Genomic DNA, 10,552 nt, shown 5'->3' on the forward strand with positions numbered 1-10,552 from the left:
GTTAAATTATTTTCTCTTATTTTAAATTTAATTTCCACTAATTTGCTCAGACAGGATGATTACCTAGTTCTACTTCCTGCACGGGAAACTGCATGTTATTGTGGTGGTGGATAGTCTTGTGTATGAGTAGTGTTGTATAGTGCAGGGATGTCTGTAACAGCACAAACACAGAGGAAATTAACCATTTAAGATTAAAGTCATCGACACAGCCGGGAATCGAGCACGGGGTCCTCTGAACCGAAGGTCACTTCGCTGACCATTCAGGCAAAGAGCCGGGCAGGTTTATTATTATTATTATTATTATTATTATTATTATGTAGGACGAGGGTAAAACCAGGTGTCGGAGCATAGCCTATTCCTGCCGAATAAAACGAAGTGGTTTGCTGAAGGTTTAACGCGCAATTTAGTGATTAGGAATTGTATATCGCCACCGCTCCTGCACTGCCGGCCACATTCAGATGTTAATAATAATAATAATAATAATAATAATAATAATAATAATAATAATAATAATAATAATAATAATGGCTTGTGGCCTCCGAAGAGGCCTGGTGCAGGTCTTTCGTGTTGACGTCGTATAGGTGACTTGCGCGTCTATGACAATGGGGCCTTCCCTACCTATGTTGAATTCTAATGACGAAGACGGCACACACACCCAGGCCCCGAGCCATCGGAATTAACCAATTAAGGTTAAAATCCCCGACCCGGTTGGGAGTCGAACCCGGTACTCCCCGGGCCAAGGCTAGGACGCTAACCATTTAGCCATGGAGCCGGACATTCAGATGGTGAAAGTTTTTCCCACCAACGGGATTCGAACCGTCTAAGATTTGATGCCTTAACGATCATGGCCACTAAGTGGACATTCCAGAAATGATATTGTTGTATTTATCACCAAGTGGACGTCGGGTCAGAACAGTGTACGATTGTTGCCTACTTTATTTCCGGTGTTGTGTTACTGTATGACTGTTACCTTCTTTCCAGTAACAAGAACTGCTGTTGTATTGCTAATTGACTGTTACTTTCTTTACAGTGACGAGTGTTGCTATCCATGCTGTGCACCATTACCTTGTTCACCGCCGCCATCCTGGTGCCCACCTCCTTGTTGTCCCCCATTACCCTCGTGCCCACCTCCTCCTCCGTGTCCACCTCCGTGTTGTCCACCACCACCTATCTGTATGCCGTGCTGCCCTCCAGGGCCACGCTGTGCTCCAAGAGTGATCTGTCCTCCACCTCGATGCTGTCCACCGTTCCCTAACCCTTGCTGTCCACCTAAAGCAACTTGTCCACCCAACCCATGCAATCCTGTACCTGTCCCGATACCCTGTTGCCAACCCAACGTGTGTATCAGGGAGGGTAAATGTTGCCGTCCTGGGGACTGCTGCTTCCCCAACCCTCGAAACCCACCCCCGAGTTGTCCACCGGAGCCCCTCTGCCCTCCGCCGTACTTTAATGCTCCATGTTGCTGAAACTAGGTATGTACAGAAAGAAAATAAGTATATTTCCAGTCATTCTTAACTTGGTATATCGCCTATTTGTAGAAAGAGATTTTTTTCCAGTCTGTCGAACGCAACATATAAATTTACATACAAGTAGGGTGAACAACTAAATTACGCGAATACCGGGTCATTCGTACCAGGGACATTCCAGTGGCTGACTATTTGCGAAGTGTTAGCTAATGACTTTAAACCAGGCTAGAACAAACCGTGCCACTTGAAAGAATGGAAATCATTGGCGGCAGGCGCCTAAGGTCACAGGGTCGCGTGCCCTCCTAATAAACATTGATATATGAATTTTTACTTCTCAATACTTTATACATAGGAGGATACAGGTTGTAAGGTCAAAACGAAGGTGACTACTACTTCTAAACTCTGAAATATGGCTTCAGAATAAAGCGTAAAATCGTATAAATCAGCTCCTGGTCACAACTTCCTTGTGACCGTAGAGCAGACAAGTGCATGGTCTCCAAAAGTCGCCACTGGCTGTGTTTTTTTGGTGAAGAGGCCTGCTGTAATTAGAGAGCGTCGGTCACAAGCAAACTGTGAAAGAGAAGCGTACAGTTCTCCGAATAAAAGAAAACTAGACAGTTCACTGACTTGTGTTTCCGATTGTGCCATTGTTGAAGATAATGTTATAACCATAGCAATGACTACTGTGGTAAGAGAAAGGTGTTTCTCTACATTAGATAGAATAAAAACATTCGTGAGAAGTATAACCTCTTCAATCCCGGACTGAATACTCCGGAAACAGAATTTTTATACATGCCATTTCTGAGAATATGGGTCACTAGTAAGCAAACCATGCAATAAAATTTTTCTTCGTAACGTGCCCAAAGGGCATAACTGAGGGTCGTCATATGTGGACCTCAGGTCTTTGTTAACACATTATGGATTACACTTCTCTTGATTTAGCAGATGGGTTTTTTTGGAAACAATGTGCGTTTTTATTCCAATTATGTACTTTAATTACTTTAAAAAACCAAAACCTATTTTAAAACACTCTCATAACATGGAAACTGTGTATTACTAACGTAAACTAACCAAAACCTATTCTAAAACACTCTCATCATAATATAGGAACTAAATATACACATAATTGAACAATTTCTCTCTACACAAGTCATTCTACTCATTACTTGGTGTGATAATGCCGAAAGCAGTTGTTTTTAGAGCGCAAAGGTACATACCACATTTTGTACAGACTAGCCTCGTTTTGGAACGACATCCAGGCCTTCTGCATTTCAAGGCATTCTTTGCATCAACAAATTTTGGTAAGTGGCCTATATTGTCAAAACGAACCTCTGGAATGGGTTGGCTCTGAACTCTTTGCACTTTCACCGTACCTTGTTTGTCCATGTCATCCTCGGAGTCATCATCTTCGTCAACAGGGTTGGTGGATGCTGAGGGAGGCCGTCCTCGTTTCCTAATGTTTATGTAACCAATGTCCTTAAAATTTATCAATGCCTTTCCTACGTGCATTATGTAATCCATTAATGAGAGTCGTTTTTGTCTAATAATACCACTACCTGCACACCATCTGTGATACATTATCCAACAATTAACAATTATAAGATCAACAAAGTGGTTGAACATACGCACTGGCCATTTGTTGGTACGAATGTAACACCTATAGTATGACATGAATCTATCACAAAGGTCTACTCCACCCATTTTTTCATTGTAGTATTTAACAATCAATGGCTGAGGAATAACAACCTTTTTCTTTTCCTCCTTCGACCATCTTTTGCATGTTGTAGGTGGCTCACTGCCAACACATGAAGACAGAAGAAGAACACTTCTGTTGTCCTTCCACTTTACAATACACATTTTTTCATCTTCCCTTACCCACTCCTCCCATTCTCCCCTTTTCAGTTCCTTATCGGTTTTCAGTTTTTGTGACACTGATCCCACCCTGTTTTTCATGACAGTCCCTGTTTGGTATATATTTCTCTGCAGTAGCATGTCTACTGATTTTACACTGGTAAAAAACCTATCAGTGTAAACACAATGAGTTTTATCTTGTGGAATACTTTCTGTCAAAACCTTGACAATAGCACCACCAAGACCATATTCTTTTTGGTCCTCAATCGATACTGTACCTGCCCCTGTGTAAAACATAAAATCTAAAACTAATCCATCTGGTGCTGCCAAAATGAAATTCTTCAATCCTAATGGGTTGGGTTTTGAAGGGACAAACTGCCTAAAGCCACACTTGCCTGAGAAAGGCACCATCTGTTCATCAAGTGATACATGCTTTGACCGTGGGAGAGATATGCATTTTTGTTTCACGCAGTCAAGAAATGGTTTCACCTTCCAGAGTGGTCCCTCATGTTCCCCTTGATTGTCAACAAAATGCATAAAATTCCTCAGTTCGAAAAAACGATCCCTGGACATACACTTAGAAATTATCGGCACCTCAGTATCACGTTGCCAGTACATTTTGGTTTGTGGATAACCCAGCACACCCATCATCACATGCACGCCAGCCAAATGCATCATTTCTTCCTTAGTAGTATTTACGGATTTCAAGTCGCGCTTTTGAACTGAATAGAGGTTAGTTTGTTCCGCGTGTTGTTCCCAGAAACTAAGAGGTAGGTATTCCAAGAATGAATCTAAAATTCCCTTTTCATTGTCATAGTCTGTTAAAAATACTTCATCATTGCAGGGGTCCTGTAAAGTCATAGATTTCCTTCTCCATTTCATATCGCGGGTCTTAGTAGTTGAAGGTGTGAGCGCCTGAGATACCACCGATTCCGTAGATCTGTTTCCTTCGTCTTCGTTGTTGCCAAGCACATCATTTTCTCTATTTAGGACACATTCATTTCCAAGACCTTCACCTTCATTTACATCATCGTCATTATCGTACACAGAAGATGAGTCAAAGTTAGTAACATCAGTAACTGAGAATTCGTCAAGCTCGCCCTCGGACAGATCCGCATCACTTTCATCCAGAAAAGCCCATATATCTCCTTCCTCAAGAAATCTTCCTTCTGTAAACAAAGGAATAAACATAAAGTAAGTTATTTTGCCATAAAACAACGTATTTCCTGTAGCATCATTCGGTAATTGTGATGCCATTACTTATCACTCCCATATCAAAACCTACAGAAAAAATAATACAACACTCAACTGAGGTCCACGTATGAGGACCATCACATTATGCGATAAATATCAGTACCACTTAACAATATTGATAAACTGAAATAATTCGCAGACTCTACAAATACTACACATTACTGAAAAAAATCAGCTTAGCAAGATTCTGAGTTATTTACTGGGAAATATATACTTACTTTCAGCATGATGGGAGGAAGCCATCTTCTCGCGCACCACTCTTTACATTTAAATCTACCATGACAGTTAGGAGTACCACAGCGTTCCTGTGGCAACAAGGTGAACTAAGAGGTCCACAGACGAGGACTGCGGTCGCTACGCAACAAAATCCGCATTAAAACACACGAGAAATTAGCTCACAACTGAGGTCCACATATGTGGACCGTCGGAACGTAGAGGATAAAGGAAACTGAGAGGTAAAAGTGCACCGGCTATGATCGAGAGATTTGCTGCAGATAAAGAAGGGTGAATTTGACATTAATAATAAGGTAAACCTAGGTGTGTACTGACATATTGTCTTTAAATGTTTATACTTCCATGTGTAAATATGTGTGAGTATTTTAGACTTATATTATCCATCCCTCTATTTAAACGATAACGCGAACCACCTATACGAAGCCGCCACTGTTAGAAAGTATTCCGGGAGCATTATGGCCGTATTTACGTCTTAAATATTACGCTTAAAAAATATTAAGTTATTTATGTATACAGAACATATCGTATACAACATAGAGGTATAAAGTGTGTAATTACGATTTTCCCTTCCCGAGGTTCCGGAGACGGACATACTGTAAATACTGCCTTGTACTGAGTTGAGTGTTAGCGAAACTCTTTGGTGCTTGTTCTGATCTTTTCGTGGCATCAATAGTGTTATATATTTTTCACGCGAAAACGGCTGATGGCACTGTTATTTAATTTTGCATTGTCAATACCGATGAAGTGTTTGAATAGTTAACTTGATGAGAAATATTGATAAAATATCTGGACGTGGCACTACGAAACGTTAATAGCTGCTTATAATGAGCTGAACATGGATGAAACTGGTTTTTTACATAATTGTAAAGCTAATACATGACGCTTACAGTTGGCTGACTCGGGGAGGAATTCTCATCTTACGTTTTATATTAATCATCTGACATCAAGAAGTACGGATTTATCTGGCGTAAATATTTGGAGAGCCGGTCTGAGTTGCTCAGACGGTATAGGCAATGGCCTTCTTCTGACCCCAGCTTGCCAGTTTCCATCCTGGCTCAGTCCGATGGTGTTTGAAGGTGATCAAATAGGTCAGCCTCGCGTCGGAAACATAAAAGTACTTAGTGAGAAGTAAAAGCATTATTATTATTATTATTATTATTATTATTATTATTATTATTATTATTATTATTATTATTATTATTATTATTATTATTATTATTATTTGGAGATAGTCCGCCTCTGTGGTGTAGTAGTTAGTGTGATTAGCTGCCAGCCCTCGGAGGGATTCTCACCACACTACACCAGTGGGGATTTCGGGGAAATTTGCCAACGTTTATTGAGAACTTCATGTCCCTCCGGCTCATTCGAGGCCGAGTAGGGAATGAATTTCTCAGTATTACGTTCAAGAAAATGGAGCACCTCAGGGATCTATACTGAGTGTCACGCTGTTCGCAATTGCCATCAACGGCATAGTTGCCGCCCCTGGGTCCGAGGGTGGCGTTTGCTGAGAGACAGCTACAGCAAGCTATTAACCGAGTCGGCAGATGGGCCCTTCAACATGGTTTTCGATTTTCAACGGCGAAAACCTCAGTTGTACACGTCTGTCGACGTCGGCTTGTACATCCTGAACCAAAGCTCCGCGTGCGAAGCAGTGTCTTACCGGTGGTAGACACCTGCAGATTCCTGGGTCTCCAGTTTGATAAGAGACTAATGTGGCAGCTCCACATCCGTCAGGTGAAGGTTGCCTGCATGAAGAGAATTAGCGGCACTTCGTGGGGGGCTGACCGTGCGGTGCTGCTACGATTCTACACGGCAACGGTCCTCTCCCGAATAGATTTTGGTAGTGCGGCTTATGGCTCAGCATCAAAATCTACGCTGAGCCTTTTAGACAGTATTCACCATAGTGGAGTTAGGCTGGCAACTAGAGCTTTTCGTAATAGCCCCATTCCCAGCCTACTCGCTGAAGCGGGAGTTCCTTCTTTGCGAATAAGGAGGCAGCAGTTACTCCTCACCGTTTGCCACACGGCCGGTCGAGTTTCATATTGATAGCTTGTGTCGTGAATTAAATATAGATATCGGTGATTGTCTTGGACATACTTTTAGCAAGGTACCTCCGCGGCTAGTTCCGCGACAGGATATACGCCTAGATCTACTCGGTGGACCCAAGTTGAACACGGATTCCTCCGTTTATCGGAGGTATTTCCAGGACTTCGTTCACCAGTATCCGGCCGCGAGACTTATATTCACGGATGGTTCTAAAATCGGAGGAAATGTTGGTTGCGCTTACGTCACCGATGATATGACCATAAAGACATCGCTTCCTAGTGTATGTAGCGTGTATACTGCGGAGCTATACGCCATTTTAGAAGCTCTGCAGTTTGCACTGGGTGACGTAAGAAACCATTTTCTCTTGTATACCGACTCGTTAAGTTCCCTGCAGTCTATAAAAACCTGTTTCTCGCAACACTCACTGGTGCAGCGGATTCATGACCTAGCCACGTTAAGTGATGCTGGCACCAGAACCACTTTCGTGTGTCTTCCAAGCCACGTTGGGATTGCGGGAAATGAACTTGCGGATACAGCTGCAAAGAAAGCGGTACGTTTGCCTCCAAGTCCTATGAATGTACCAGCTGAAGATATTTGTTCTCAGCTACGTCGAAACATCTTGGCGTCCTGAGAATTTGAGTGGCTAGCTATCCGAACTCCCAACAAGCTGAGAGCAATTAAGAAGACAACTACCGTGTGGCGGTCCTCTTTCCGGCCTTCACGGAGGCCATAGTATTGTGTAGTCTGAGGATAGGTCATGGACGATCCACACACTCTTATCTACTAAAGAGGGAAGACCCCCCAGTGAATTCTTGTGGTGCAGACGTCACCGTGGCCCACATCCTCACAGAGTGCGCCGATCTCTCTGGCCTAAGACGGAGCCTCGGCCTGCAGGAAACCCCCGAACGCATATTAGCCGATGACGAGGCTACTGCTGATTTCGTCATCCGTTTTACGTGCGAGAGTGGATTAATCTAGGATATATAAATTGCAAGTGTTCTGATACTCAGGGAATTCACGTTCCCTTTTGATTCGCTAATGAACGTTTTGGCTTTCGTATATCGTTTCTAAATTCCTTCGTTGAATAAATAATTTTGTTTTATTTTAAATTTCTTTTCCACTTAATTTGTTCAAAGAGGATGATTACCTTGTACGTCCTCTTAAAATAAAAATCACCACCACCATCGGAGGTCTGGGTTCGATTCTCGGCTCTGCCACGAAATTTGAAAAGTGGCACGAGGGATGAAACGGGTCCACTCAGCCTCGGGAAGTCAACTGAGTAGAGGGGCGCTCGATTCCCACCTCAACCATCCTCGAAGTGGTTTTCTGTGGTTTCCCACTTCTCTTCCAGGCAAATGCCTTCATGGCACCTAACTTAAGGCCACGGTCGTTTCTTTCCCTCTTCCTTGTCTATCCTTTTCGAGCTTCCCACTTCCCCCCTCCCCCACAAGGCCAATGTTTAGCATAGTAGGTGAGGCTGCCTGGGTGAGGTACGGGTCCTCCTTCCTGGTTGTATCCCCCACCCCAAAGTCTCACGCTCCATGACTCTGCCCTTGAGGCGGTGGAAGTGAGATCACTCGCTGAATCCGAGGGAGAAACTACCACTACACAACAGAGGCGGACATAAGGTATGAACTCCCTGCCTAATATAAGACGCTTGGCCACCTCACATATACAAGGTATAAATGTACATAACCTCACCTAACCCCATGGCACTACAGCTCTGACGGGCTTTGGCCTGCGAAGCGTTCGCTGCTCAAGTCCAAACACCTGCCGATTGCAGGGTGGCACATCGTCAGCGCGGTTAATCCTCTTGGTCGCCATTCTTGGCTTTCTAGACCGGAGACGCTATCTTACAGTCAGATATCTTCCCAATAGTTCTCACATGGGCTGAATGGATCTCAAATCAGCGGTCAGATCCAGGTAAAAATCCCTGGCATGGCTGGGAACCGAACCGGGGCCTCGGAGTAAGAGGTAGGCTCGGTACTCCTCAAATGTGGGCTGGCATTTTTTTAATAATTTGTTTTAAGTCACAGCGACACCGATAGATCTTATGGTGATGATGGGATGGAAAAGGCCTAGGAGTGTGAAGGAAGCGGCCGTGGCCTTAATTAAGGTACAGCCCCAGCATTTGCCTGGTGTGGATATGGGAAACCACAGAAAACCATCTTCAGAGAGCTGCCGACAGTGAGGTTCGAACCCACTATCTCCCGGATGCAAGCTCACAGCTGCGCGCCCCTACCCGCACGGCCAACTCGTCCGGTTTGACATAGATTAACACACGATACCCGGAAAAAGTACAATTTATTAAAAATAACTCTTATTCTAGCTTGTCTATCTGTTAGTCCTGTTTCTTGATACGGAGTCGGGGATGAGGTGAGATGTATTTACATGCCAAGTTTTTACGACTGGATGCCCTTCCTGTAGCCAAGCTAAGTTGAGGAGCTAATTAAGATGAAATGCATGATAGTGAATGCAATTGTGGAAGGTGGTGAAAGAAATCACCTGTGGCTAATGAATAAGAACTTTCACGGCATTTGCTTGGAAATGAAGATGGGAAACAACAGAAAGTCATTCTCAGGACTGTCGACGGCGGGGTTCGAATCCAAATCTCCCGAATGCAAAGCTTTGCTCTATAGCAGTAGCGCTTTAATACGCGCGACCATTCAGCGTTCTAAAAATGACTCTTATTCTATTACGACAAACTGTTGTGTTACAAGATATTAGAATCATTCCGTATTGACGGTTTTCACTTTACAATGGCGAAAAATGAAAGTATCCTCCTATTCAATACATCATATATTCCGTCATTAGACGGAGTAAACAAGTTCAGACATGTTTCGGCTCGTTTGAGCCATCTTCAGTGAAAAAATTAGGGGGGTTGGAATAATTTACATAATATGAGTTGAAAAAATGCTAAAAAAACATAATGAAAGCGCAAATGAAAAAACAAACAAAAGAGGGCCTAGACGGAAACAAAATAGCACAAATATACAATATTTACATCAATATGCAGAGCAAAAAATAACTTATTGCAACAAAATTCAGTGAAACAGGAGTTAATTTGAAATAATAATTGATACTAAAAAACTGCGTTAACCTAAGAAACAAGGGAATGAGAAAACAAATGATGTAGATGGAAATGAATAATAGTAGCACATGGTGAGGTTGTGGACCTCATAGTTTACAAATTATTAGTTTATAAAAACGACAAAACAGTTTGAAATCGCTGTCAAAATCCTAGTGGAAACCCATCACATCAAAATGGTCAGGAGGAGAGCGGGAGCAAACATTTTGAGAGAAACCAAGCCTGAATTGACCTGCAGGCGAAAAGCCTGTGATAAGGAGAAAAAACACCTTAAATTTAAGGCTTCAGAAATAGCAGCATTCTTAATATCTTCTCAATCTAGCGGTCCCTTTCTTCATTATTGTCTCATAATGTTGGCTGGTGTTTTGCCTTATTATAGAGGGGTCGGAAGGGCCGCATATAAAAAATATGAGAAGCTACAACCTCATTTTTTCCATTACAGATTAGAACTTCATTGACGGTTTCCACTAGATTACTACAATTTACTATGCATCTGGCTTCTACTTAACACAGCTTCTCATTTTTTATATGCGGCCCTTCCGACCCCTCTATAATAAGGCAAAACACCAGCCAACATTATGAGACAATAATGAAGAAAGGGACCGCTAGATTG

General features: G+C 42.7%; 1 protein-coding gene across 1 annotated transcript; it reads right to left on the minus strand.

The window, feature by feature from the left end:
• Nucleotides 1-1,042: 1,042 nt before the first annotated feature.
• Nucleotides 1,043-3,995, minus strand: LOC137500492 (piggyBac transposable element-derived protein 3-like). The gene is made up of 2 exons (XM_068227395.1): nucleotides 2,796-3,995; nucleotides 1,043-1,468 (listed from the first exon to the last, which is right to left on the minus strand). The coding sequence occupies exons 1-2, from the start codon at nucleotides 3,993-3,995 to the stop codon at nucleotides 1,043-1,045; spliced, it is 1,626 nt and encodes a 541-aa protein (XP_068083496.1).
• Nucleotides 3,996-10,552: the final 6,557 nt, after the last annotated feature.

This window comes from Anabrus simplex, chromosome 4, assembly GCF_040414725.1.
Source record: "Anabrus simplex isolate iqAnaSimp1 chromosome 4, ASM4041472v1, whole genome shotgun sequence".
NCBI classification, from domain to species: Eukaryota; Metazoa; Arthropoda; class Insecta; order Orthoptera; family Tettigoniidae; genus Anabrus; species Anabrus simplex.